At 47.4% G+C, this 25,516-nt stretch overlaps 2 protein-coding genes across 9 annotated transcripts in view; one reads left to right on the forward strand and one right to left on the reverse strand.

Moving 5' to 3' along the window:
• The window catches only part of SGSM3 (small G protein signaling modulator 3), a 36,411-nt gene extending 34,692 nt beyond the window's left edge, over positions 1 to 1,719 (forward strand). For all 7 annotated transcript variants that reach the window (XM_054988802.1, XM_054988800.1, XM_054988801.1 and 4 more), the window contains 2 exons: positions 302 to 362; positions 632 to 1,719. In XM_054988802.1, the coding sequence (XP_054844777.1) occupies positions 302 to 362; positions 632 to 715 (145 nt within the window). In that variant the 3' untranslated portion in view covers positions 716 to 1,719. The remainder of the gene's footprint in view (positions 1 to 301; positions 363 to 631) is intronic.
• A 557-nt stretch (positions 1,720 to 2,276) lies between these two features.
• MRTFA (myocardin related transcription factor A) overlaps positions 2,277 to 25,516 on the reverse strand; it is a 112,840-nt gene continuing 89,600 nt past the window's right edge. Inside the window, exons 6-15 of one of the 2 annotated variants that reach the window (XM_054988798.1) lie at positions 24,930 to 25,105; positions 24,027 to 24,185; positions 21,311 to 21,564; positions 20,110 to 20,191; positions 18,535 to 19,638; positions 16,897 to 16,992; positions 14,720 to 14,884; positions 6,030 to 6,206; positions 5,669 to 5,729; positions 2,277 to 5,339 (exon numbers count right to left, since the gene is read on the reverse strand). In XM_054988798.1, coding sequence (XP_054844773.1) covers positions 4,828 to 5,339; positions 5,669 to 5,729; positions 6,030 to 6,206; positions 14,720 to 14,884; positions 16,897 to 16,992; positions 18,535 to 19,638; positions 20,110 to 20,191; positions 21,311 to 21,564; positions 24,027 to 24,185; positions 24,930 to 25,105 — 2,786 coding nt within the window. In that variant the 3' untranslated portion in view covers positions 2,277 to 4,827. Of the gene's footprint in view, positions 5,340 to 5,668; positions 5,730 to 6,029; positions 6,207 to 14,719; positions 14,885 to 16,896; positions 16,993 to 18,534; positions 19,639 to 20,109; positions 20,282 to 21,310; positions 21,565 to 24,026; positions 24,186 to 24,929; positions 25,106 to 25,516 lie in introns of both variants that reach the window. The other variant, XM_054988797.1, reaches the window with a different exon arrangement.

A 25,516-nucleotide genomic window follows, 5' to 3' on the forward strand; every position in this document is an offset into this window, starting at 1 on the left:
CAAACTCTCTCCTGATCCTCCCTCTTAACAATCTGCAATCTCTTCCTTGCTTCTCCTCTCCTTAACGCTGATCATAAATGGGTTTAATTAAGTTCACATTCCTTGAAGATTTGATTTACATCAGCAGAATTAGACAAGCATAAATTGTAAAAGTAAATTGTACATAAAAATGCAGCATTTCCAGATTGGTAACAGAAGTAAGGTAAGTAAGCTTGAATATGTCAGACCTATTAATTCTGGTTTCTTGGAATTTGATGGCAGCATATGCATAATCTTCATTTAAACTCATATTCTGTTACAGAGTCCTCAGTAAGTTTGCATTCAGCCTCTCACCAGACTGGGAACTCCCTATCAAGAGAGAGGTAAGCCCAGGATCCCACAGCAGGGTAGTTGGGCCACTCTCTTTCCAGTTAACAGCACTTCCACCAGCATTGTTTATATTGATCCTAATTTAGGGTTAGGAAGTTTCCTCCCATCTCTGTTTTTGAAGTTTAAGCCATTGCTGGTGAGGTCCCTCTGCTCCCTTACTTTCAGGGGGAGGGTATGGTACTTGCACCAAGGAACACATACTTTAGCATCAAGTGTTCAATAACTTTTCTTCCTTACTCTCTCTTGCTTTACTTTATTGTAGGAGAAGGAGAAGAGACCACTGAAGGAAGGCGTTCAAGACATGCTTGTGAAGCACCACCTGTTTAGCTGGGACATAGATGGGTGACTCATTGGATTCAGTTTAGATTACTTAGATGGCATCAAACACCCAGCATATGATCCTCCTCAACCAGCCCATTGCCCCTTCATGCACTGCATTCCCCATCCCCTCGTTGTTAAGGGAAAGGCTCTTTATAATGAGCTGGTACAGAGCAAACTGAAGGTGGTGGAGATTGTTTCCACTGTTGTATTCTTTTTCAGACTGGCTATTCAACTTGTCTTTTCCATGGTATCACTACAAGCATGTATGAGTCATGAGTTCTACTTGAACCCAGCATATGAGGGGAGCAAACACCTCTTCCTTTGCAGAAGATTTGAAAAGTTTGTGTAGAAGGGGAAGAAAAATAGTGAAGGGCTGTTAAGTTTGCTATAACCAGGGAGCATCTACACGAAGAGGGCCAGGCTACCTGCTGAGTTTTTCTTTGAGAGATGAGTCTGATATTAAACAGGCTCGTGTAATGTTCTCCTCGTATACCCACTGTGATGTATGATGCACCCTTCAGCCTTGGCAAGGGAGACAGTCTGACTTCAGACTACTTTTCAGGTATTGCAGTGCATGGAGGGATAGTTCTGCCACTGAGTGCCTAAAATCCTGGGATGAACTGCCTTCGTTCTTGTGTGAAGGGAATCAGGTGGTTATGGTAGTGGCAGCAACCTTAGTAGTGATCTACTGTGGTTCATAGCTGGACAGAATCTGTTTGATGTCATTTTAGTTTAGAGCAGTTTTTTAAAGAGACCAAAAGATGTAAATTATATCCAGAAATCTCTGTATATTTTGACCTTTTAGTTTAGGATGTAGAGGTAAGACTGAGCTGGCTCAGGGAAGATAGCAGCACCTTCTAGCATCTCTGAGGACAGCAGCAGATGCTGCAGGACAGGAGCACACAGGGGTGGGGGGTTGAGAATAGAGTGCATGTGATAATAGAAGCACTGTTGGGGGAGCACAATCAACTCATAAAATGGAAGGATCCGTGTCATTTTGGTTTATAAATAAAATTGCACATCTTGTGACTGTGTTCTTCACTGTAGGAAAGGAAATGGGACTGATCTTTCATAAGCCTTGCAGTCCTGCCAGTGTTATGTGAAGGTTTTAAATCCAGTACTCTTGTTAGTTGGCTATGATTTAGAAATTACATACTATGTAGCGAAATAAACCACCACTTAGGTACTTGAATTGTTCTTGAGGGCGGTAGCTGACATCGGATAAAGGGGGAGTATGAGCGAGAGGGACAACTGCCAAGGACATGGTAGTAATACATGGTGCACAGCAGCATACCTGTGACCAATGAGGCTTTGTCTTAGAAAATACATGGCAGTGCAGTACAGCCTTTTTACATGTCCTGCCATGTTCATTGCACAAGTTCAAGGCAGAGTCTGTTCTTTCTCCATAATTATGTGTAGTGCTACAACCAAAGATAAGATATACAAACAGTCTAGAACACAATTTTTTTTAATAAAATGGATTTTTCAAATATCTGTAACTGAAAAAATAATTTGATTTGTTTACTCTTTCCCCAGTAACTGCTCCTTCCGTGCCCTTTTCCAGTTGCATGTTTATTCTAGGCGCAATTCTACAGCACTGCCCAAGCCTGTTGCCTATGCTGATAACCCTTTCATTGCTGCATAGTGGAAATGTGCGTGCTAAATCAAGTACAAGTTATACAAGGGCGTGGTTATCAGCAGAAGAGCAAGTACATTCAAACTACAGGCAGATTCATAGGATAGTGATTTAGGCTGTGGGTACAAAAGGAGAATTTAGGGAACTTTTATTTTTAAGCTACCACTTTCACATAATGAAAAGAAACTGCTGCTATCTCGATTTTCCCATTCCACCATAGCTGGGCAATATTCCGAACAAGCCCTGCTACAATTTGTTGCTAAGTTTAACATAGTGTTGTAGTCAATGTTTGCCTTATTGCTGTAATTAATTTTACACTATAGGAGAACATGCTTACCTTCTCCAAGCCAGGTAGCTGTTGAGATAGCACCATTCTGCACAAATACCACCTGCTGCCACCGCCAAAAATTCCCTCACTTGGCCCAGGAGTACTTAAGAGGTACAAATATTTACTACTCTTAGTGGGAGAAAAGATGTTCTATTTAAATAGGAAGGCTTGGCTTCCTTTGCACGGGTTGTCTATACCATGAGGCCACATAAGCCTAACCAACTTCCCAAACTAGCCACAGAACTGAGTGATACGATAAGCAGTAAGGGCAAGAATACAAAGATCAAGACAGGGCCTTCAGCCACTGTTATGAGCTGATTTCTAATTAGGAGTTTTTACTGGATAAAATATACTTCACATGCAGTTGGCCACTCACATAACTGCAACCTCTTCTTCAAGTCTACATTACAGTAGGGAAATAGGATGTGTTATATTCTCTATAATATGAGAGAAAAATGGAAGAGCTTCCTGGAGTCCTGTAAAGTTAAAAAGAACAATCTACTCCTTTACGCCACAGAGAGGAATAGCAGTGCCTGAAAATGTATCACTGACATATTTTAACGGGAGAGGAACTAACAGAGTATGGTTTCCTTTGAATGACATGTGCGAGAAGGTGAAAATGGTAGTCCAAGGACCAAGTCCTCTTTCCCACCAAACCACAGGCTAGAAATATTGTCTCCTTAAGAAATCATCACATAGAAGGAGCTCAAGGAAAGTAACACTTTCTAATTAGGTGAGTTATGTCATTTGCTTTCCAAAACAGGCAATTTTACATGGCTATATACAGATATTTCACTAGCTATAAATGAAACCAGATACCAAGAGGTAAGACTGCGGACTAGAACCATTCATAGCAGCAAGAACTATGGCTACAGGACATTTCCTTTCCTCTGTGTAATGACAGAAGTTAGTCATGCAGCTCAAAGCAAGCTCTAGCTCCACAGCAAGCACCGAGTCAAAAGAGCCCCTCCCTCTAATAAGAAGTTGGTATTCATGCTCTGACCAAGGCCCTATTTCAATTTAATGTTTAATGCTTCTCAGAGCAGCTGTCAGCTGACCTCTCCAAGGAGAAATACATCCACAAATGTGCATAAAACACATTTCCCCTGACACCAAGCTCTTGAACAACAGAAGCTACACTTTCATACACAGAAAACTTGGGGGGGGGGGTGTCAAAAATGAACAGCAAAAGCACCAAAACTGCAAAGTGTAGCCGAGTTGCTACAGCTATGTATGCTGCCACAGGTCAAGCCACAAAAAGGCCAGAAGTTTCATGAACTACATATTCTAGTTGACTAGGCCTCACAAGTGGAGTTACCAAGGAGAAGGAGTTGAGCGATTACTATAGAATGTGAATGGCAGGCAGCTGGCTTGAGCTGATTCATGGTCCAAAAAGGAAGGTCCGCTCACTGCCTGGGCCATGAGTGAATACCAGCGGGGTAAGACATCTGGCAGGCTCGTCTTAGTTGGACCATGTCAGGAACAAAGACTGCATGCAGGAATCACTCCCCAAGCCAAGGAAAGGTGGCTATTACCTGGGCTCTGGCACAGAATTGGGGCAAAAAAAGCACCTATGCTATGGCATTAATAGAAAAAGGCTCCTTGAAGCAGATGCCCAGTCATGTAACTAAGGGCAGTAGATTCCTCAGCCCTGTAATCTTTCCTCCCCAAACCTCCAGAAAAACTCCCAGAACTACATCCCATATTCTAAACCTAAGGACACCTTCCTTATAAAATAATCAAATTAACATTTGCCAGATTTTTTTAAAAAAATGCTTCCTAACTAGACAAGACTCAAGGCCAGAAGGGAATGATGGCTTCTCCAATAATTTCTTCCAACTTGTTACAGATGCCTGGACTTAAACTAAGTTTCCACCCTGGCCCCATTACTGTATTGTAATGCTGAAAATCTCCAACAACTTGGGCTGGCGACAGACCACTGGAGGGAAGGGGCCATGCCTGATCTCACCACAGGCCTTGAGGATGGCGGTGGCTTGCCAGAGGTTGAACCATCATTCATAAGACATCTCGGGGTGATTGCCCTTTGCTGTCTAATTTCACAAAAGCAGGTTGTAATTTGGGAATCTTAAGGTAGACTGACACTTTCACTTAAGCTCCCACCCATATACTACACCCACCCGTACTGCTCCCTTCAGTCTGCATGCTTAGAGAGCTATAAGCAAGAATCCCAGTGCAACTGCAGATCATGTCCATCGAGGAAATCTGTGGAGAAGAGGCTAGGAGTTGCAGTACTGAGGGGGGTGAGACTCATCACTGGCCCTCCTGGCAGCTCCAACCAATCCATGCTGTCCAAATTAGCCTCAGCCAAGTCTAAACTTGGTCCCCCAGCGGGCTCAGGGGCAAAGTGCAATTCTGATGTGTCCATAGGTGAAGATGGATGGTCCAGGATAGCTGAACTGCTTAGCATTTCACTGTAGAGGTCAATTAGAGACAGAGGCTCAGGTCCATCAGGGCCAGCTGTCAACAAGGGGAGACCAGTGCTGCTCTCCAAGAAGTCTTCCAGCCTGCCTGCTGGGGAAGGATTAACTGAACTGGTGTGGCCCAAGGATACCTGCAGGGAGAGCTCTGAGGAATGGTGGCTGTTGGATGGAGAAGGACATCCCGGAGAAACACTGGTATCTTTCCTTGATGGGGAAGACTGCTCCTTAAATTGAGCGGAAATCTCTGTGAGGGAAAGAAAATGCACTTAAATCCACTGAAAGAGGAAATATGACTACTGCACCCCATGCTGTAAAGTTCAGGTAGCCATCACGGGTCATCTTCAGGGTAGTTGTAAATACTGCACTAGTAGACCCAAAGAATTTACCAGCAGGCTGACACCTTGAATGTGTATCCTTTGTAGCACTAAGAAAACACTAAAGCTTCTGCTGCTTGGTACAGAGGCTCCTAAGTGCATTAATCCAGATGGCCAACCCCAATGCACACAAACCACAGACCATCAGAAAAAAGTAAACCAGGATATACCTGATATAAAACACTCATTCACCTCTTACCTCCGTGTTCAATTAAAATGTCAAACAAGTCATCCATCTGCTGACTTGAACAGCCATTCTCCTGAAAAAGAAGGGAACATGCTTGTTTAGACATGACATTCAAAGGACACGTGGCAAATTCCATCTCCTAACAAATGCTAATCTGTCAGACAAAACATTCATTCACCTATTACAGATATTGATATAAATTCACCCAGCAAGAATGGCACCAACATCCGACCCACACAGTAGCCAGGATAGCCACTTGCAATCTATGACAGACCAAGACCAGTCCAATCCTCGGGCCACACTTGTCCCACCTCCCACACACCAGCACTGTATGCACTTTCCTGACAGGTCAAGGGACCACAGCCACTCTCACCTCAGGGGGCTTTGGTTGTTGCTTCACAGCCTCTTCATAACCTGGGGGTTCTTTCATCAACACTGAGGAAGCAGGGAGAGGCAATGGTGGCGGAGTAGCAAAGAAACTGGAGTTCTGCTGTTCAAGTTCCATTTGGGAGGGAGATGGAGGAGATGGAGATCCTTGCTGTGAGAGAAGCTGCATCGGAGGGGCAAAGGGCAAGAGAGGCAATGAAAAGCCAAGGACAGTCTTCTCAAATGAACAGTTTCTATGAATCAGCAGCAGCTACTGATGCAACATCTCCTGCTTCCTCTTTGGGAGCACTGCTATAATTTACCCCACCCACCACTCCACAGCACTCAAGAACATACAATCAAGAACCCTTCTTGGACTCAATTTAGATATATCTTCCCAGCCGGGGAGGTGGGGGGAGAGAGCTTTCTTTCACCCCCGAGAAGTGTTAGGGACCTCCAAGTTGAGGGCACAACGCTCTCTTTGCACTGTGTACCAACAGTACTGCTGGAGTTTACACCTCCTAGTGAGGTTTTAGTACTGTTTCTAGTATGATTCAAGTTTTTCTGTATATTTGTGGGCTGTTGTGGGAGGGGGGAATTTTGGAAAGGATGGGGTAGTTGGGGTTAGGGTGGGTGAAGGAAGGGAGGAGTGGGTACAAGACTTGTGACAATTGGTTAAATTAAAAATGGAAAATAAAGTCTTTTTAAGAACTCTTCTGACCCACAAAGCACAGCACTTCATCTGACTCACAGCTGTAGACAGTTGCATGACAGGAGTCTTCACCCTGTATGTCACCTACTTGTTCACTACGGTGTTAGGCTGAGAGGTAACACTTGCAGCCCATGTTACTTAGGAATACTGTAAGAATGCAATATAAAGACAGCCACACCACACGGAACATGGAGCTCGTACTGTCCATTCGCTTTGCAGCGTTCACCTAGGCCCTTTTCACAAAGCTTTTCTAAACCATTTTGGCTACAGATTGCAAGTGGGTTCTTTTGAGTCATTTCAGAAATGAGCAGTTTTGCTGCCACTTGCTATCAGACAAAGCCACTTGTGCCCTATTTGCAATGTGGGGTTGAGCCTCTTTTTGAAAAACTGTTTTTCCCGTACTCAACTTCTCAATGTACTTCCCATTCACTGCACGCACAGTACTGCTTGAAATGTCCGTAGCACTTCTGAGTGCCACTTTTTTATTTTTCTGCCCAATTCCAGGGCATTCTCTTTCTTTGAACGCGTATAGATTAGACCTATAATGTTATAACAATAGGCATAGCAAGTTCTCTGAATTTCCAGTTTTCATTAAGAAAATAATAATTCTCTAGCCCCTTCAGTTGTGGAGGTATGCCTTCTCCTCATATCTCTGCAAGGGAAGGGCCTAGAGGTTTACTCTTTTGTTTAAAAAAAGCATGGGATTCAGATCACCTACACCTATTATTATAATGTTATATTTCTATTGTGATATTTTGTGTCCCAATTTTTGTTAAAAAAATGCAAAATCCATGGTCGCCTAGGGAAGAGAGGTAGCTGCTTCCCATACCAGAAAAAGCAGTGCTGCTTGAAATGGCCATAGTGATTCATTTAGGGTTCATAAATGGATGTAAATGCTGTTTGAAACTGCCACCCCTAAACTGTTTTACAAGAAGAGCAGCAGCAACAGATAAAACAGGGTTAACATACCTGTAACTTATGTTCATCGAGTTCTTCTGTGCTGACACACATGGGGACTGCGCAGGCGCAGGCCAGCCGCCGGAGAATTTTCTAGAGCTTCCAAGGCTCCGAAGGGGCCGTTTGTCGCGCGCCTCAGCGACCGTCTTCCCGCCCAAACGGTCACGTGATCCTACAGCGACCAACGGCCCCTTCCCTCAGTTCTCCTTTGCCGCCGCTTGACCAACACACTTCAGCCATAACACCTTAAAAACACCAATATCCGTTACAGCCATCACAGTATTGTGCATTGGAGTTCACAGCGGGGTAGGAGGGAGGGTTGTGTGTCAGCACAGAAGAACTCGATGAACATAAGTTACAGGTATGTTAACCCTGTTTTCATCTTCGTTCTTCTGTGCCTCCACACATGGGAGTGTACCAAGCTTCACACAATAAGGAAGGCGGGGGTGAAGTCCAACACAATTTTATTAAGCAAACAAGATCAACAATAAATAGATATGCATATATACATCTATGTAAAAATACTGTGTAAGGACACCTAAATATTCAATATTTACATATATACACACCCCCAGGTACATATATACACACTTTCACTCAAGGGTACCCAACAGGTACGTCAAGAAAGTCATACCCAAAACTCCCTCAGGAAAAGAGGGAGTGTAAGACAGCCTTGGCCACAGATACATCCTGCTCCGCATTGACATCAACGGCGTAATGCCTGACAAAGGTGTCTGCAGAGGACCATGTGGCTGCTTTACAAATGTTAACCAGGGGCACCTCCCTGAGGAGTGCCGAAGAGGATGCTTGGGACCGCGTGGAGTGGGCTCTGACATGGAGCGGGCAAGCCACCCCTGCCAGGGAATAGGCCTTGCTAATGGCCGTCACAATCCACCTAGACAGGGTCTGCGAGGAAGCCCTGTTACCCTTGTCCTTGGCCCCAAAACATACAAACAGGTGAGGACAGGTGCGGAATTCCTTTGTCCTATCAAGGTAATAGGCTAGGGCCCTCTTCAAGTCTAGGGAATGGAGGGCCTTTTCCCCCTTAGAGGAAGGTTGAGGAAAGAATGCAGGCAGTGAGATATCCTGCGAGAGGTGGAAGGCGGACACCACCTTGGGCAGGAACCCGAGGCAGGGACGCAGGACCACCTTGTTGGGATGAAACACAAGAAAGGGAGGGTCAGACCGCAGTGCAGACAGCTCACTGACCCTTCTGGCCGATGTGACGGCCACCAAGAATGCTACCTTGTAGGATAGCATATCCAAGGGGCAGGTAGCCATAGGTTCAAATGGAGGCAACATGAGACGTGAGAGCACCAAGGACAGCGACCACTGAGGCACTGGCGCTGACACAGGTGGGTAAAGATTGTACATGCCCTTAAGGAACTGGCGGGATTGTGGGTGAGAAAACACCGTAGCACCCTCAATTCGGGTGTGAGCAGCTGATATCGCTGCCAGGTGGACCTTGAGGGAGGAAGCCTTCAAGCCCAGGCCACGCAAGTGGCACAAATACTCGAACACAACCCCCAAGGGACTGTTGTCAGGCACCACTCCTCTGGCAAGTGCCCAGAGCTCAAACCTGCGCCACTTGGCCGCATAAGCGCGCCTAGTGGATGGCCGACGAGCATTCAGGAGGACCCTCTGTACCTCGTCAGTAAAACCTATCGGGGAGGAACGATCCGCCAAGCCGTTAGGTGCAGCTTCCTGGGATCGTGGTGGACCAGGCTCCCGCTTAGGAGAAGGTCTTGCCGAGGGGGCAGACTGACATATGTCCGTTGGGACATCCGCAGGAGCTTCGGGAACCAAACCTGCCGTGGCCAGAAGGGGGCCACCAGGATGCAGTCCGTCCCGTCCTCCTCTATCTTGCACAGGACCCTGGGAATCAAGGGGAACGGAGGAAACATGTAGTGCAAGCCCTGCGTCCACGTAAACTGGAAGGCATCCCCAATAGAGAGGGGGTCGCTCCCTGCCCTGGAACAGAACGTGTGGGCCTTGGTGGTCGCCGCAGTGGCGAACACGTCTATCACTGGATGACCCCACATCCGGAAGATCGGCCCAACGCACTCTCCGTTCAGTTCCCACTCGTGGTCTAGTAACGGGGCCCTGCTGAGGGCATCTGCCCGGGCATTGTCTGACCCAGCCACGTGTATAGCACGGAGCGACACGCCGTTCTTGATAGCCCACTGCCAAGTGAGTGTGGCTTCCCGGCACAGGGCCATGGACACTGTGCCCCCCTGCTGATTCACGTAGTACATGGCAGTCGTGTTGTCCGTCTGCACCAAGACATGACGATTTCTCAGCAGTGCTGTAAGAGACACAAGTGCGAAACGAATGGCCCTTAGTTCAAGCACATTGATATGGAGGGTCTTTTCCCTGTCAGACCAGACATCTTGCACCGACACATCACCACAGTAAGCCCCCCATCCCAACAGAGAGGCATCAGTGGTAACCGTGATGTCATGGTGTTGATACCCGAAAGGGGTCCCTCTAAACAAGTTGTCGTCAGACAGCCACCAGTCCAAGGAGGAGAGGATGACCCTCGGGATAGAGAATTTGAGGGACGGAGGGTGCAGTAGAGCATCATACCTCCGCACAAACCAGTTCTGGAGAGGGCGCATACGCAGCCTAGCGAAAGGCACCACAGAGGTGGCCGCTGCCATATGCCCTAGTAAGCACTGGATAGTGCGCACAGACTGGAACCGGTTCCTTTTAAACATGGACACTAGACCCCTTAGGGACCGAGCCCTCTCCAAGGGGAGCAGGGCCTTACCCTCCACAGAGTCTAAAAGCGCACCAATGTAGGACACCTTGCAGCTGGGCACCAGCTTGGATTTCTCCAAGTTCACCAGGAGCCCCAGGCGTTGGCAAGTGCTAAGTACCAAGCCAATGTCCTGCACCAGCCTAGACTCCGATTCGGCCACGATGAGCCAGTCATCGAGGTACGGAAAGATGGTACAGCCTTCTTCCCGTAGGAAGGAAACCACAGGGGCCACACATTTAGTGAACACTCGTGGGGCAGTGGACAGGCCAAAGGGGAGCACCTTATACCGGAAAACCCTATGCCGGTAAACAAAACTCAGGTACTTCCTGTGCTCCTTCCGTATGCCCACGTGAAAGTATGCGTCTTTTAAATCAAGAACCGCAAACCAATCCCCTTGCTTCAGTAAGGCGATCACCGCCGCCAACGTAACCATTTTGAACTTGGTCACCTTGAGGAAGGCATTAAGGCCCCTCAGATCTAAAATGGGACGTAAACCCCCATCCTTCTTAGGGACCAGGAAGAACCTAGAGAAGAAACCCTTAACAGAGTCCTCATAGGGCAATTCTTCCACAGCACCCTTGGCCAAGAGCGACACGATCTCCGCATCCAGCTCGGCCATAGTGTTATTGACAGCTGTCAGGGGTGAACTGCATCTAGGCAGCTCAACGAACTCCAGCCCGTATCCCAGTTCAACAATAGTTAAGACCCATGAGTCAGATGTTATTGACTCCCACTCAGAGAGGAGTGGACTAAGTCTGTCCGAAAAGTTCAGGGATACGGCTGGCGCGACCCGTCAGTACTGCCTCCCGGTGCCCTGCTGGTCTTTCTGCTGGGCCGGTTGCTGTGCCTGACGAGGCTTGAAGGGCCGACGCCTCCTCTGCTGTTGTGCGGGAGGGTAAGGCCGCTGCTGGTAGGCAGGATACTGATGGTAGCCCGGCCGCTGCTGTTGGTATCTGCCCTGGTAGTGGTAAGGGCCAGACCTGGGAGCGTACCGTGACCTGGAGGAGGGCTTGTCCGCTGGAGCCAGACCCAAAGACCGCGCCGTCTGCCGGTCCTCCTTCTTTTTCTTCAGGGTCTCGTCGGTCGATTTGGAAAACAGCGAGTCCCCCTCAAATGGCATGCTCTCCACCCTGGAACGTACCTCTTGGGACAGGGCCGTAGACCGCAACCAGGAGTGGCGCCTGAGGACCACCGCCGACGCCATACCTCTAGCAGCAGTGTCAGCAGCGTGGCTCCCAGCGTTCATCTGCTGCTTAGACAGCCTCACAGCCTCTGTCTGCAGCAGGGACACCACAGCCTTCTGCTCAGGAGGGAGGTCTCGTGTATAGGATGCCAACTTCTCCCAGAGGTACAGCTGGTACCCTGCCATGATGGTCTGATAGTTGGCAATCCTCAGACCCAGGGAAGAAACAATGTACTGGCGCCTGCCCATGGCATCCAGCTTCTTGCCCTCCTTATCGGCAGGCACCGAGGAGTGACCCGATCGCCTGGGGTTGAACTCCTCTGTGACCAAGGAGGAAGGTGGAGGGTGTTTCACCAGCGCCGGCCAGGTACCCTGCTTGATTTTGTAGAGCTGCTCAATCCTCTTGGATGTTGGAGGCTGATCACAGGGCACCTGCCATACCTTCTCCACGATTTCCTCAATACCCTCGAGCATGGGGAAGCCAACGTACGCCGGGTTGTCCCCGTAAATGCGTTTGAGGAGCTTGTCCTTGGTCTGGGGGACTGCCGAAGAGATGTCCATCTCGAGAGCCTTGGCCATCCTTGCCATCTGGTCGGCGTAGATGCGGAGGTCCTCGAATGGCGAGTCCGCAGATGGCACTAGCTCCTCAGCCGGCGATGGTTCGGACCAGGACTCCGACTGGTAGCCGCCAAAGCTCTCCCCATCCTCCTCATCGGAACCGAGCTGGGATTCCGGAACCTGGAGCGGAGGGGGAGCCCACGCCGACCTCGATGTCGAAGGCCTTGGTTCCGACACGGAGAAGCCCGCAGGTGCCCCCTCCCATTGGCAACGGTATGGCGAGGGGAGGTAGGAAGCCTGCCGATGCCGGGACGCAGTGGACCGGACTGATCGGACACTGTCCCCGGAACCATGCCGCTCACGACCGGCCGGAGGTGGAGACGGACGGGCAGGCGACGGACGGCTCCGACGAGGAGACGGGCTCGGTTCCAGCCTCGGCGACCGAAGGGGAAGCGATAGTCGGCTCCGACGGTGCGGGCTCGGCTCCGGCCCCGACGAGAATTCTGCGGGCACCGTCTCGAAGGCCATCGGATCCGGCACCGGAACGGAGATGTCTTCTGGCTCCGGGGAGCCCAGATGAGGGGAAGGCGTGTGAGGAAGCACGATGACCTCCTCCTGAGGAGCGGGACGCGGCGACCGATGGTGCTTGGTCTTTTTCTTCTTCTTCGGTGGTTCCGAAGAAGACCTCGGAACCGACGCGCTCCTCGCCTTCGAAGGGGACCTCGGCTTCGACCTCTTAGGCTTCATCGGAACCGATCTGGACGTCGGTTCCGACCGGGGACTCGGTACCAGGACCCTCGGTTCCGACGCAGGTCTCGGATCCGACCTGGTAGATGACGCGCTACGGGGCGGCCGCACCGGTCCCTGCGCTGGAGAGGCCGCTCTCGACGCCGAGGTACTCGGGGGACGCGGTTTCGACCCCGACCTCGCGGAGGCCACTGAGCCAGCTCTGGAATGCCGTTCGGCAGAGGGGCTTGGGCCGGCCTTGGAGGAGGGCAACGGAGCGCCTCCGGACATGACCTTCTGCCACAGGGAGGAGTTCAGTCGGGCCTTGCGCTCCTGCCGGGCCTTGCTGGTGAAACCCTGGCAAATTTTACAGGCCGTCACATTATGGGTCTCCCCCAAACAGAACAGGCACAGTTCATGGCCATCGGTCTTGGCCATTTTCGTGTGGCATTGGAGGCAATGCTTGAAGAGAGCCTTTGAGGCCATCTTCAGGGGCACGCGAAAGGAAGGTCAAAAACAGTCCGAGTCAAATTACCGAGTCCACAACAAAGTCCAAAACGAGATCCGAAGAATAGTCGAGGTCACGAAGTCCGAAGTCAAAAGCCAAGCAATCAGTCAGAATAAAGCACGAAGCACAAAAAAGCACAGAGCAACGAAGCTCACGTTCTCTCCAAGCGGCGGCAAGAAGAGAACTGAGGGAAGGGGCCGTTGGTCGCTGTAGGATCACGTGACCGTTTGGGCGGGAAGACGGTCGCTGAGGCGCGCGACAAACGGCCCCTTCGGAGCCTTGGAAGCTCTAGAAAATTCTCCGGCGGCTGGCCTGCGCCTGCGCAGTCCCCATGTGTGGAGGCACAGAAGAACGAAGATGAACAACCAGGTTAAAACAGAAATGTAAACGGGGTCAAAGACTGTCACAGACATACAAGGGGAAACTCATGGCTCTACTATTCTCACCATATCCCAGCATCATTATTTGGCTCTTCTGTAAGACAACTGGACATTCTGCAAAACGTAAACTGCTCAAAAGGTACTTTGATAACATCTGCGCAGTGGGATACTCAGGGAGAGCAAAGCGAGGCCACAATCAAAAGGGGAACAAGTTTGCACCTCATGGCAGGATCCTCAGGACAAATGCATCTCTAAAACACTCAGGAGATGCTGCTGGTTTTTAAAAGGGCGCCCAATTACTATTTTTTTTTAAAAATCTTCATTAGTATAGATCTGTTAACAAAATGTTCACATGCAGATGGTCTGGAATAATGGGGAAATTTCAAAACATCCCTCAAACCTGGCCTCCTTTACCGCACATAGTTTACCACCTATTTAAAATGGGAATATTCCCAAGGCAATCCTTGACAATCAAGAATCACATATGCAAGCAACATGATATTGTGCAGGCAGTCAAATTTGGGTATGTGATGACAGAAGGAAGGCAAGTTCTCTGCTTTCACTCTGAATGGATGTACATTTTTATTCCCTTGCACAACAACCCCCTCCCTTCCAAGCTAACAAACAAGGTAGAAATGCATTTGTGTGGGGGTGGGTGGGCGGGGGGAATCTCTCCCAGTTTCCATTCAGCCTTGGTTGTTAGTTGTGAAAGCTTGCAAGAGGCTGACACTAAAGCTCTGAACAGGCAAGTGTACAAATGTACACCTCATCTTCTCCTCTTGACCCTGTCACTAAGGACAATGCCAGAAGTAGCTGCATGTCAGTGTGGTAAAGGAACACAAATCCCTACAGATCAGTCCACTAACATGTGTTTGGGTCTACTCCCCCTAGTGAGGCTTGCTGAGAGAATACCTTTGGGGGTACACTGGGCTGGCCAGCTCTGCCGGGAACACTGGCTTTCAAAGGTCCTTTGTGGAAGCCGTTCAGGTAGAAGGGCTGCAAGTTGGGAGATGTTGAGAAAGACAAGACTGTCTGAGGGAACTGCTCAGTGACCACTGGAGGACTTGGCTTCTGACCCTATGGAGAGAGACAAAGTTGAGCAGGAGAAGATAAAGACCAGACTTACTAATTAGAGGAGGAGGATCCACACTGGCAATCAAGATGGCTTGTGATGCTGTGCCTCGACAGGATTCCAGAGCACCCAAGCAAAGCTTGGCACCCTCCTTCTTTGCCAACATGGATTCTATGCTGAAAACACACTCTGGATGCAAACAACAAAAATAACTATCCTACTCTTGGTTCTATTGTTTGGGGTTTCGTATCCTTGAGAATGTACTAGGAAAGACTTGGAGGGTAAAAGACAAGCAGAAGGTAGGCATGGTTATCAGAGGAGTAGAAGCAGCAGAGCAGCAAGGAGGGATGCAAGTTTTGTTCCCACAAGCCTTTCTCAAGGCCACCCATTTCTGAGCCTTAACAGGTGTGCACATGCTCTCTCTCTCTCTCTCTCTCTCTCTCACACACACACACACACACACACACACGCTCTCTCTCTCTCTCTCTCTCTCACACACACACACACACACACACACACACACACACACACACACACACTAATTCAAACTTGACTCTGGAATCTGGATCCGACACTTATGGAAAAGTCCAGATACTGCATTGTTGAGAATATAAAGAGCAGAGCCACACAAGCTCACAGATCGCCTATTCATTGCAAAGAGATGTTTAATTTCTTCCAAAACTTTATAAATTGTTTGCTATGGTCACAAAATGAAAAACACAGCACCAACTATACTGAAGCAGTTTGAACTGGTGACAAGAAATCCAGCTTTTAGTGAGAAGTAAGTTTTGAGTGCAAGAGGCTCAAAAATTTACTTTACTTCATTTTTATCTTGCCTTTCTCCCCAAGGGGGACACAAAGTAGCTTATATCATTCTCCTCTCCTCCATTTATGTTCACAACAACCCCGTGACGAAAGTTAGGCTGAGAGGGTGTGGCTGGCCCAAGGTCACACAACATGCTTCCATGGTAGAGTGGGGAATCAAACCTCTCTTCCAGATCCTAGTCCATCATTGTAACCACTACAGCACACCGCCTCTCTGTTGTGATAATCAGGGTTCTTTTATTTTCCCATTACATCTCCACACTGAACACACATGCACATGTTCTATAATCATGTAATAGCTACTCAACATTCCAACACAGCATGACCAAGGAACAGCATCCAGGATGGGGGCAGGGCCAGTCAGAGAAGGATGAATTCTTAATGGTTTGGAAGGAACAGGTGTAGCCTCCACCCCACAGGTATCCCAGAGCACACCCCCTTGTTTTCTGCAATATATGTCAATGGCTGCCATATATTCCTATAGGAAAAAGTAAAGCAGTGAACTAGGAGGCAGCATTTGTTATGGGGCCAGTAGGTATCCCAGCCTTCATTTACATGGACAGTGGAAAGGGGAGAGAAATGTCCCTCCATTCCCTCCTGAAGGGCTAAGAGATAGACTTGTAGGGATCTCAGGTAGCACATTCTGACTGATTCCATTACAACTCATCCTTTTTAGTCTCCATATCCTTGTTCTATAAGGAACACTTCCAGCTCAACTTACAGGACAGCTGTAACAAGTTCACAGTAAAGAAGAGAAGCCAAGATTCAAACACAGCTGACTTAACAAATGCTTATAGCTCATTTTGCTAATGCATCCTAACCAGCCACTTCCACACCAAAGAATATGTAATGTCAGTGAACAGACAGTAGCACCTTAAAGACCAACAAGAGTTGCAGGGTATAAGCTTTGACTCTCAAAAGTTTATACCCTGAAAATCTTGTTGGTCTTTAAGGTGCTACAAGCCTCGAACCTTGCTGCTCTACTACAGACCAGCATGACTACCCACCAGAAACAAACAGCATTTTTAACCTCTGAACAATAGAGATGTAACTGCTCTTTCCAGTGAATCATCCACTCCACTGCAGCCTGGACATCTTCCTTGCAAGTCCTATACTCAGTAGTCAGTTTATATATATCGCCCTCTCCTCTGCCACCCACTCCACAATGGAACCAGAATCAGAGGTCAGTTACCTTCTTGACAGGCTCACTTGGCGCCTGCTGCGCAGATGGCTGAGAGCTGCTTACAGGTTGCTGGTTTGATGCTTTCACAGAAGGTGATGAGACTCCCTGAAACAGACGCAAATACTTTCGAGTTTTAACAGAACCCACCTCCATTAACTTTAACATTCCTAACAGCCAGAAGCTGCAGGCATAGGCTGGGACGTACACTGACATCAACAGAGGGGTATGTCTAAGGCTCAAACTACGTGTTACAACTTTTAATGAGTTACCACAAGAGCTCTGGGGAACTGCCTTTTAAAGAGCAGCAGATTCAGTCAGGACCACAGAATGGGGGGGAGGAAGGGGCTCTTGCCTTCTCCCCCACATCATCTTGCTGAGCTGAAACAGCCTGGGAGAGCATTATTTACCCCATTTTGGAGCTGCACATGCAGTATCCACATGTGTAGGGAACCAAGACCCAGCTCATTAAAAGTTGTAATGTCTAGTTTGAGCCTTAGGCACATCCCCCTGTTGATGTCAGTGCACATCCCAGCCTGTGCCTGCCATTTCTGGCTCTACAGTGTAAAAGATGCATAGAGGGATGTAGCAGTTAGACTTGGGCAGCTAAGCCACAGTGTGGGGAGTATACAGACAAGGTTACTAGATGCAGGGAGGGAGGAAGCAAAGGAGATCTCCTGTATATTGAAGGATGGACAAATTTCATACCATTTAATATACACTGGTTTAACGTAAAGGAGAATTAGTGGCTAGGAGAGAGCCAGTGTCCGGACATGTACTTTTTAACAAAGACATTGGCTGGAGAGCCAGTTTGAAGCCAACAGAGGTGACAGTCTGCCTGCCTATGCCCCAATCCCGAAGAGCACCATTATCCCAAACATACCCTTCCACTGTACCAGCTGCCTCTCCACTTTCCACACTCTTGGGAATCTTTTGTAATTACAACAGCCACTGCCTTTACAGCAACATCACTGCTCAAACACCACCAACCTCTGTAATAGGCAGCTTAGCTCCTTGACCAAAATCTAGTTAATATCTTACAAAGACATGAAGTTGCCTTATACCAAGTCTTACCGCTAGCCCATCCAACCTAATCCAACTCAATCTTCCATGAGCTGCAGCAGCTCATCAAAATTTCAGGTGGAGGCCTCTGCCAACTTTGCTACATTATGTTCTTTTAACTGAATACGCCAGGATTGAACCTATTACTTTCTATGTGCAAAGCACTGATTCCCTGTCTCAAGTAGGCCACAATACTGCTGTTTCTCTTACAAACTGTGGCTCTGTTGAGAGTCCTTGGACTTCTTTTGAGTGCTGCTCCTACTTACTAACAACTAAACTTGAAGGCCACTACATGGGAAAGCAAATGCAGAGCCACTGAGCTATAGCTCACAAAAAGAAAAAAAAGACCAAACCTGCACAATGCACTAAGGCAATGCTTTACCTAAAGACAATTCCCAAATACACTTTGTAAGTGACCAACTTGTTCCAAAATATGACGTCAGCTTGGTTTACGTAATTATGAACACTACCAGCATAATAGTGATCAATCTTAAGAAGTATTCAATATGATGAGAGTTGGTTCATTATTTGAGAGCCACTTTCTGGATAAACAAAAGCCACAGGTGCAAAGTACTTGTACATGCCTACCTTCAGTGGTAAGGAACCACTTTCCACTTTCTCCTGATGCGAGAGGCCCTGCCTCTCAGCATTGTGATTGGTCACTGTGAGCACTATGTGAGTACCAGTGGAATCTGTGATGAGTGTAGGGGGAGGTGCTCCTTTGATGAGGTCACTCAAGCCTCCACTTTGCTGGCCAAGGAAAAAACGGGAGGTTTGACATGACGACTCAGTTGCAGCTGCTGGGACCTCCTGCTTCACAATCACTGCTTTCTTTGGCACAGAGCTTGAATCCGAGGTGTCCATTTGGCTAGTGGTCTGTGTGGGTTTTACTTGGTCAGGTGAGCAGCTGGGCTGCCCTGCAGATTGGCAACTCACAAATCTTTTTTCATTCTTGATGTGGGTGCCAAAAGCTGGCGGCTCTGGGCCTGGAGCTGCGCCTTCCTCCTCAACCACTGCGGTTGGCAGAGGCTGCTGAGACCGTTTTTCTTGCTCCAGCTGCAGCTTCAGCATCTCTACCAGCTGCTGCTTCTGCTTTAGCATGCGTGTGAGTTCCTCGATTTGCTTATCTTTCTCCTGCAACATTTGGTCTTTGTCCTGGGTCTCCATGTCTTTGATGCGGTTGATGCAGGGCTCCATCCTAGATATGGGATTTGAATTACAGCTGGAGGCTTTGGAGCTCTCTTCCTTCACCAGAAACTGCACTGGTGACGCTTGCAGGGTAAGCTGAGTCAGAGGAGAAGTTACCATCTCTCCAAAGGCATCCCCACTGGCTGAGTTCTCGTCCCCACCACTGATGAGCGAGCGCTCAGAGGGAGTGGGAGACACAGGAGGAGTGGAACCTGTGCTGCCAAACTTCATCACACCATTGCCAGCGACTGTGGCCACAACCACCTCTGCTGAAGTGATACCCGCACTAACCAGCGCTGGCCCTGTCCCCAGCCTCGCAGCTGGGAAGGCTACCACCACTTCAGCAGCTTTGGGGAGAATTGCCGAGTTGGGCTTTGGAGCAGTGGTTGCACGGCCAGCTGTACCATTCTGCTCCTGATAGGCCTTGAGCCGCTCGATGAGATCTGTCTTGGTACCCGACACTGGCAGTGCCCTCAGCTTCAACTCTTGCTTCAACTCTGCCACCTAACATACAGAGTTAGAATTAAATCAAACCCCTCCAGTTTTTAATACCTTTATGGTAGTAACAAAACAATCACCATGCGCCAATTAGCATCAGTCCCAGAGGTCTACCATTAAAGCAGAAATATATGTATTTACATATTTAGATCCCCCCCACACACAGTTTTTCTCTCCACTGGGGGTCCAGAGTGGCTTACAACATTATTGGACCCTATCTTCATTTTATCCAGGCAACAATCAAGGTATATTATGATAAGAGGGAATGACTGGTTCAGGGTCACTCAGTGAGATTCCATTAGTGGGGAAAGGAACCTGCTTCTCCCAGACCCTAGTCCAACACTAACTACTAGGCAATGTTTATTCAACCATCTGCTATCATAACACTAGCGCTAAATAACTGCAGCGCTACTAGTAGCAAAAACACGTTTTAAAAATTGTTCTACATCAGCTATGGTCACAGCAGCCAGAGCTCACCTTCATATCATCCAAATTAGTAGGGAGTGTTCCTGGCTTGCCTGCTGGAGTGCTGCTGTTTTGACGCATCAACCCGTTAGAACTGGAAGAAACAGAAGAGGTACTGCTGACAGCTGTAGAGAGACTACGCATGGGCGGGGCACTACTGCCACTCTGCTGCTCTCCAGGAGGCCTGAGGGGGAAGGAAAGGGTGAGCTGAGTATTCCACGGTAGACCTGATCCTGCTGCCCGTTCCCCACCCATCACTGGGAAGCTAAAACCATTCTCAGGTCTGTTCAAGATGTTGGTTTGTAACATACAGCAATACAAATGTTCCTGGCTCAGGGACTGCTAGGAAAATTCTTTTAGGCAGCTGCAGTGTGCGCTGCTCACTAGCACTTATGGAATGCATTTGTTAAAAATTGCAGCACTTTAGTAAGATTAGGGATTTTGCTCAGTCACCCTCATTTTGCTTATTGTGAAAGCAGTAAGATATGCTGCCAAATGAAGCAGAAAGCTACACGATGAATCATATATGCTGATCGCCATATGCCATTAATACAAGCAGTATTTGGCTTCCATCTCATCTAAAATTTCCATGGACAAATAGAGGGACAATTGTCACTGATTCCCTTCTCCCTCAGGAGATCTCTGATTTTCCCCAAGCCATTCCTGAGGATCCCCCCCACTCCCCGCATCTCCCAGGACCAGCATTTGGGGGAGGCATTTGGGTCTGTTGTAGGAGGGGTGAAACAGCAAAGATTGCTTACTTTCTTTTTGCCCACAGAAATTCTAGCCAGAATTGAAGCTACTACCTGTTGCTGGACATAGCCAGGTTTGTTGGGGAGAGGGGAAACAAGGAGACAAAGTGAGACTGCCATACTCTTCTGAAGTGCTTACCTAAATAGCCAACCTGCATATACCTTCGAACCTACTGACCATTTTGCCCGACTCCACCATGTCTTCGGTAACTCTGTCACATTCACATAATAAGATAGTATTGAAACAGGCAAGTGACACGCCTCTCTAGATTTGGGATGTGAGCAAATGTGACTAACTGCAAGGGTGAATAGTCTTTGGAAAAAGAGAACAGCAGGCAGTGTAGCATGACCTTTGTCTTATTTTGCAGAAAGTCCCATTTGCTGCTGAGCAGCTGGATAACTACGGCTCTAATTCTCATTAAATGCAAAAGAACAAAAAACCATTATGTGGGAACCCGTACTTTGGTGGAGCTGGTAGGATGGTTTGATAGTTGTAGTGCTGTTGCTGCTGCTGATTCAGAATCTGGAGCTGCAAAAAGAGCTGCTGTTGCTGCAAGATTTTGGCATAAGAGGAATCCATGGGAGGGGCTCCTTTGTCTTGCTTTTGGTCTGGTGGGATATACTGATGGTATTTCAACTTCTTGACTTTCGGCTTCAGTTCCTTGGATTTTTTGCTGCGCTGGGATTTTTCACAGGTGGACTTGGACTGGCTTTGCTATTTTGAAGTGAAAAAACAAGAGGTATCAGGTTAATGACAGAGGCAAAGAGAGTAAGAATCAAGGGTTCAAAGGCAGAGAGGGTACCCATTAGCCTATTTTTCAGGTTGATTGTCTAGCACCATCACAGAAGAACTCCTGAGTTGGAGGAGGAGGGAATGGTGTTGTCAGGCAATTCTATTTTGGCTTCAAGCATACTGACATAATTATAAGTAACTAGAAGTGTGCGATCCAAGTTCAGTTCAGCAAGCATCTTAAAAGCCATATTTATGCTGATCTGGCTTAATCCAGTTAAACTGGATCATATGCCTGAATCCCGGATCACATCCAGGCACCAGGGGTTTCGGATTTGGATGAAGTACCCGACTCAGACCTGATTCACAATGAACCCTGAATCGAAGCTTCCCAAAGTGATTCGTATTGCTTTGGGAAGCTTCGGGTCAAGGGGTTTAAATGCCCTTTTCCATACTGCTGCAAAGCGGCACAGAAAGGGGCATTTAAACCCCGGGATCAGCTGCTTGGCTGGGGAAATCGCCGCCAAGCAGCTGATCCAGCCAGCGGAGATTTAAATGCTCCTTTCCATGCTGCTGCTGGATTTTTTCCCTGCTTCGGGAAACCTGAATCTTTTGGGGGTGCACACCCCTTCACCTGGAGTCACTGGGCAGATTATCTGGCTGTAAGCAGCTGCCACAGGCAGCTGCAGTGGCAGCAAGAGAGTAGCAGCACAAATGGAGCTAAGCTCCACACCACTACAGGAGAGCAGCATGAGGCTGGTGGAGTGGGGGAGGAAGCAGCAGGTAGAGTGAATACCCATTCCATTCTGACCTCCTCCCTTTCCTAGCTCCAAAAGAGCCCCTTCAAGCTGCCATCACCACTGCTGGCTGCCTTTTAAACTCCACAGCTCAACAAGTGCTGCCCCACTCTGTTTCACTAAAGGGATTCTCTGGTTCAACACTGGGATCCTCTGGTTTGACAACAATAAGCTTTCAAGGGAGTAACGTTGAACCAGAGAATCCCAAGTTGGGGTGGGGTGTCGAGTTTAAAAGCCTTGCAAATGTTTCCTCCATAGGAAACAATGGAGAATGGCTGGGGCAGCTTGTTCAGGAGCCCATAGAACTGGACCTCAGGGTTCAATTCTCCTGAAATTTGGGTGGTCTTTAGTGGACAGTCTGGAGTATGTTCCCTGCAAGTTTGGCAGAGATCAGGTATAAAATGCCTCCCCAGCTCCCCCAACATTTTTCTCCACTGGGAATAACGGCTGGTTAAATCATGGATTCTCTAACCCATATCAAAGAATCTGACCCAGATTCTAGGGATCCTACTTTTTTTAAATCACCAAAACCCAGACTATCCAGATTTTTTTTTGGTGAACAACCTTACAAGTAACTACAAGATTACTTCCTCCTAGTGATTCAGCCTTCCTAGTACGGGGTTGAGAGCTGCATTAGCTTTCAGCCAGCATTACTGGAAGACAGCTCCTGGAAGACAGCACCTAACAATGCTGACAGAAGTATAAAAAAGAAAGAGGTAGCAGGGTGGGCTTCACTGAGGACCGGAAGCTGCCAGGGAACCAGACGAGTAGCAAGGTGGTTGCTGTAAGAAACTCCCAACAATTCAGAAAAGGACATAAGCAAGTGTTACCTGGTTATTACAGATTGTCCTGTTTCTCTGGTTAATTAATTGTGAATTGTTTTGCCTCGTTTAAGTTGCTTTGAGCTGAAAGGGTAATTAAAGTGCTTTGAATTGCAAAAGATATTTTGCCTCCAGGAGCTTCCTTGACCTTCCAAATCCCTCAAAGACCCCTTGCCTTAGGCAAAGGAGCCTCTGGCAGAACAGTTTGACACACCAAGTCCGCTTAAGATATTTATAGGAATACACAGAGAGATTCTCAATTAGTTTTTCACTAAAATATATCAGATCCTTCACTTTAAAAAATGCTTATTTCATAACCATACAAAATATTGTACGTGTTGGCTGTTTATCCTGAAACACCATATTTTCACATAATTTTGCAGAATATAAAACTCTTAGCAATTCTCTAAAAGCCATTTTTGTCGTATATATAGAATGTGGAAATTTATGATTCTAGATTACTAGATTCACAAGAGATCCAAAGGGCTGCTGTGTCCGAGACGGCACGGATACATATTGTCTCCATGGATAATAACACATAGTTATGAGGAAGCATTTCTTTCTTACCCTAAAATCCTAATTCCACCAAAAGAACTGCATTTTATTAGGATTGGTGAACAGACAAGTTCATAGGCTTAATTCCTCTTTTAGCTCATTATTTCATAAATGGATATACACATCATGATGTTTAGGAGACAGTAAAGGGAATTATCAAATATGCTGGTAACCAAGTCCACTCTACTCAGTGTCTCTCACTCAGTCTTAATGTATTCATAATGGGGATGATTTGATTGTCTAACCCTCGTGTTAACCTCTGTGTGAAGGCTACCTTAATAAGAGTTGGAAGTGGTTTGGCAGCAGGAGACGCAACTCCATTGGTGAGATTAGGAGGCACCGGAGGTGGCAGCGGTGGCAGGGGAGTCGGTGGCTGCTCAGGCAGGAAAGGTGTCTCACAAGGATCTGCACTGGCTTTTAACTGAGACACAACCTGCAAACGTAAACCAAAGTACACACATCCATATTAACATGGTGCCACAAGGCAGAAATTATTTTATTGAGATACAGCACAGAGCAACTTAACTAAGTTTGCATCCTCCTCCCTCTTCCCTTTGATGCTGCCCTCAGGCCAAAGATGTCAGAATTAACTACAGTTTGCTACAATGTCCAAATTGGCTGCTTTAACAAATTCTGATTTGTTTCTTGCCTACAAACCACAACTAAACCACAGTTTATAAAGGTTGGTAGGCAAGAGGAAAAAACATTATTTGTTAAACTGCCCAATTTGGATGGAGCAACATGTCTGATTAATTGTAAACCAGTCAATTTTCAATCTGAAGCCTGAGAATTTCTTGATTTGTTCTCCTCACAAACAAAACAGTTTATTCATAGGGAATAAAGTGATAAATGCCTTTTTTAAAAAACAGATTTACACCAGAAATGAAGTTCTATGAGCAAACACAATTCCCAGAATCAAAGACCAAAGCCAGAAGCCCAGTCCTTTCCCCCTCTGGTTTATCACCAGGCATGCATACTCGCTTGTTATCTTCCACAAAGTAAGCCATTAGTACCATTTTAAGATTCAGGTATCAGAAGTTTGTTTCTTTCTTTTTAAGTATGCTTATCACCACTGAAAATTTGCTCAGCATTTTCTCTCCAGGGTTCTGGGCACTTGTGTTGCTTGAGAACACTGAGGCTGTGGAGTGCACCAGGAGCCAACACTGCACATTCTCACCTGAGCAGGGGATACCACTGTGGGGGTGGGAAGCAATTCACCAACCCGAGCTTCCATTGGGGATGGCACAGACCCCTGGGATTCATGGCTGGCCGGCTGTTCTGGGGACAGGGCATCACTGCTGTCCTCATCGAAGGAGGAATTATCTGCTACCTTTGGGTAGTTTACTTGCCCCACTGAAAACAATAAAAGCCAAGTTCATTCATCATGCAACAGATGAAAAGAGTCAATTGTAACTAGTATGAGAGGTGTCCGGACTATGCTAAAGAAATGTAGGAATGAAAAGGAAACAAATGTTAGGAAAAAGTTCACAACAGATGTCATCCACCAACAAGGGACTGTTAAGCAGGTAACAAAAATATTCTTCCTCTGTATCTGTATAGCTAATGGAATAACTTTTTGTTATATCTAGGCTTGACTCTGAGAGATACCCAGATCACAAAGAACAAACAAGCAAACAAGAATAACAGCACTGGGCATCTTGTACCAGTTTTTGAGGAAGGTGTCACAATGAATTACTGCTCTCCGTGTCAACTGTGAGAATTATTTCCTTAGTATCCAAAGAAGTTTACAGCCTTCCATGAGTA

Source organism: Eublepharis macularius, chromosome 9 (genome assembly GCF_028583425.1).
Source record: "Eublepharis macularius isolate TG4126 chromosome 9, MPM_Emac_v1.0, whole genome shotgun sequence".
Taxonomy (NCBI): domain Eukaryota; kingdom Metazoa; phylum Chordata; class Lepidosauria; order Squamata; family Eublepharidae; genus Eublepharis; species Eublepharis macularius.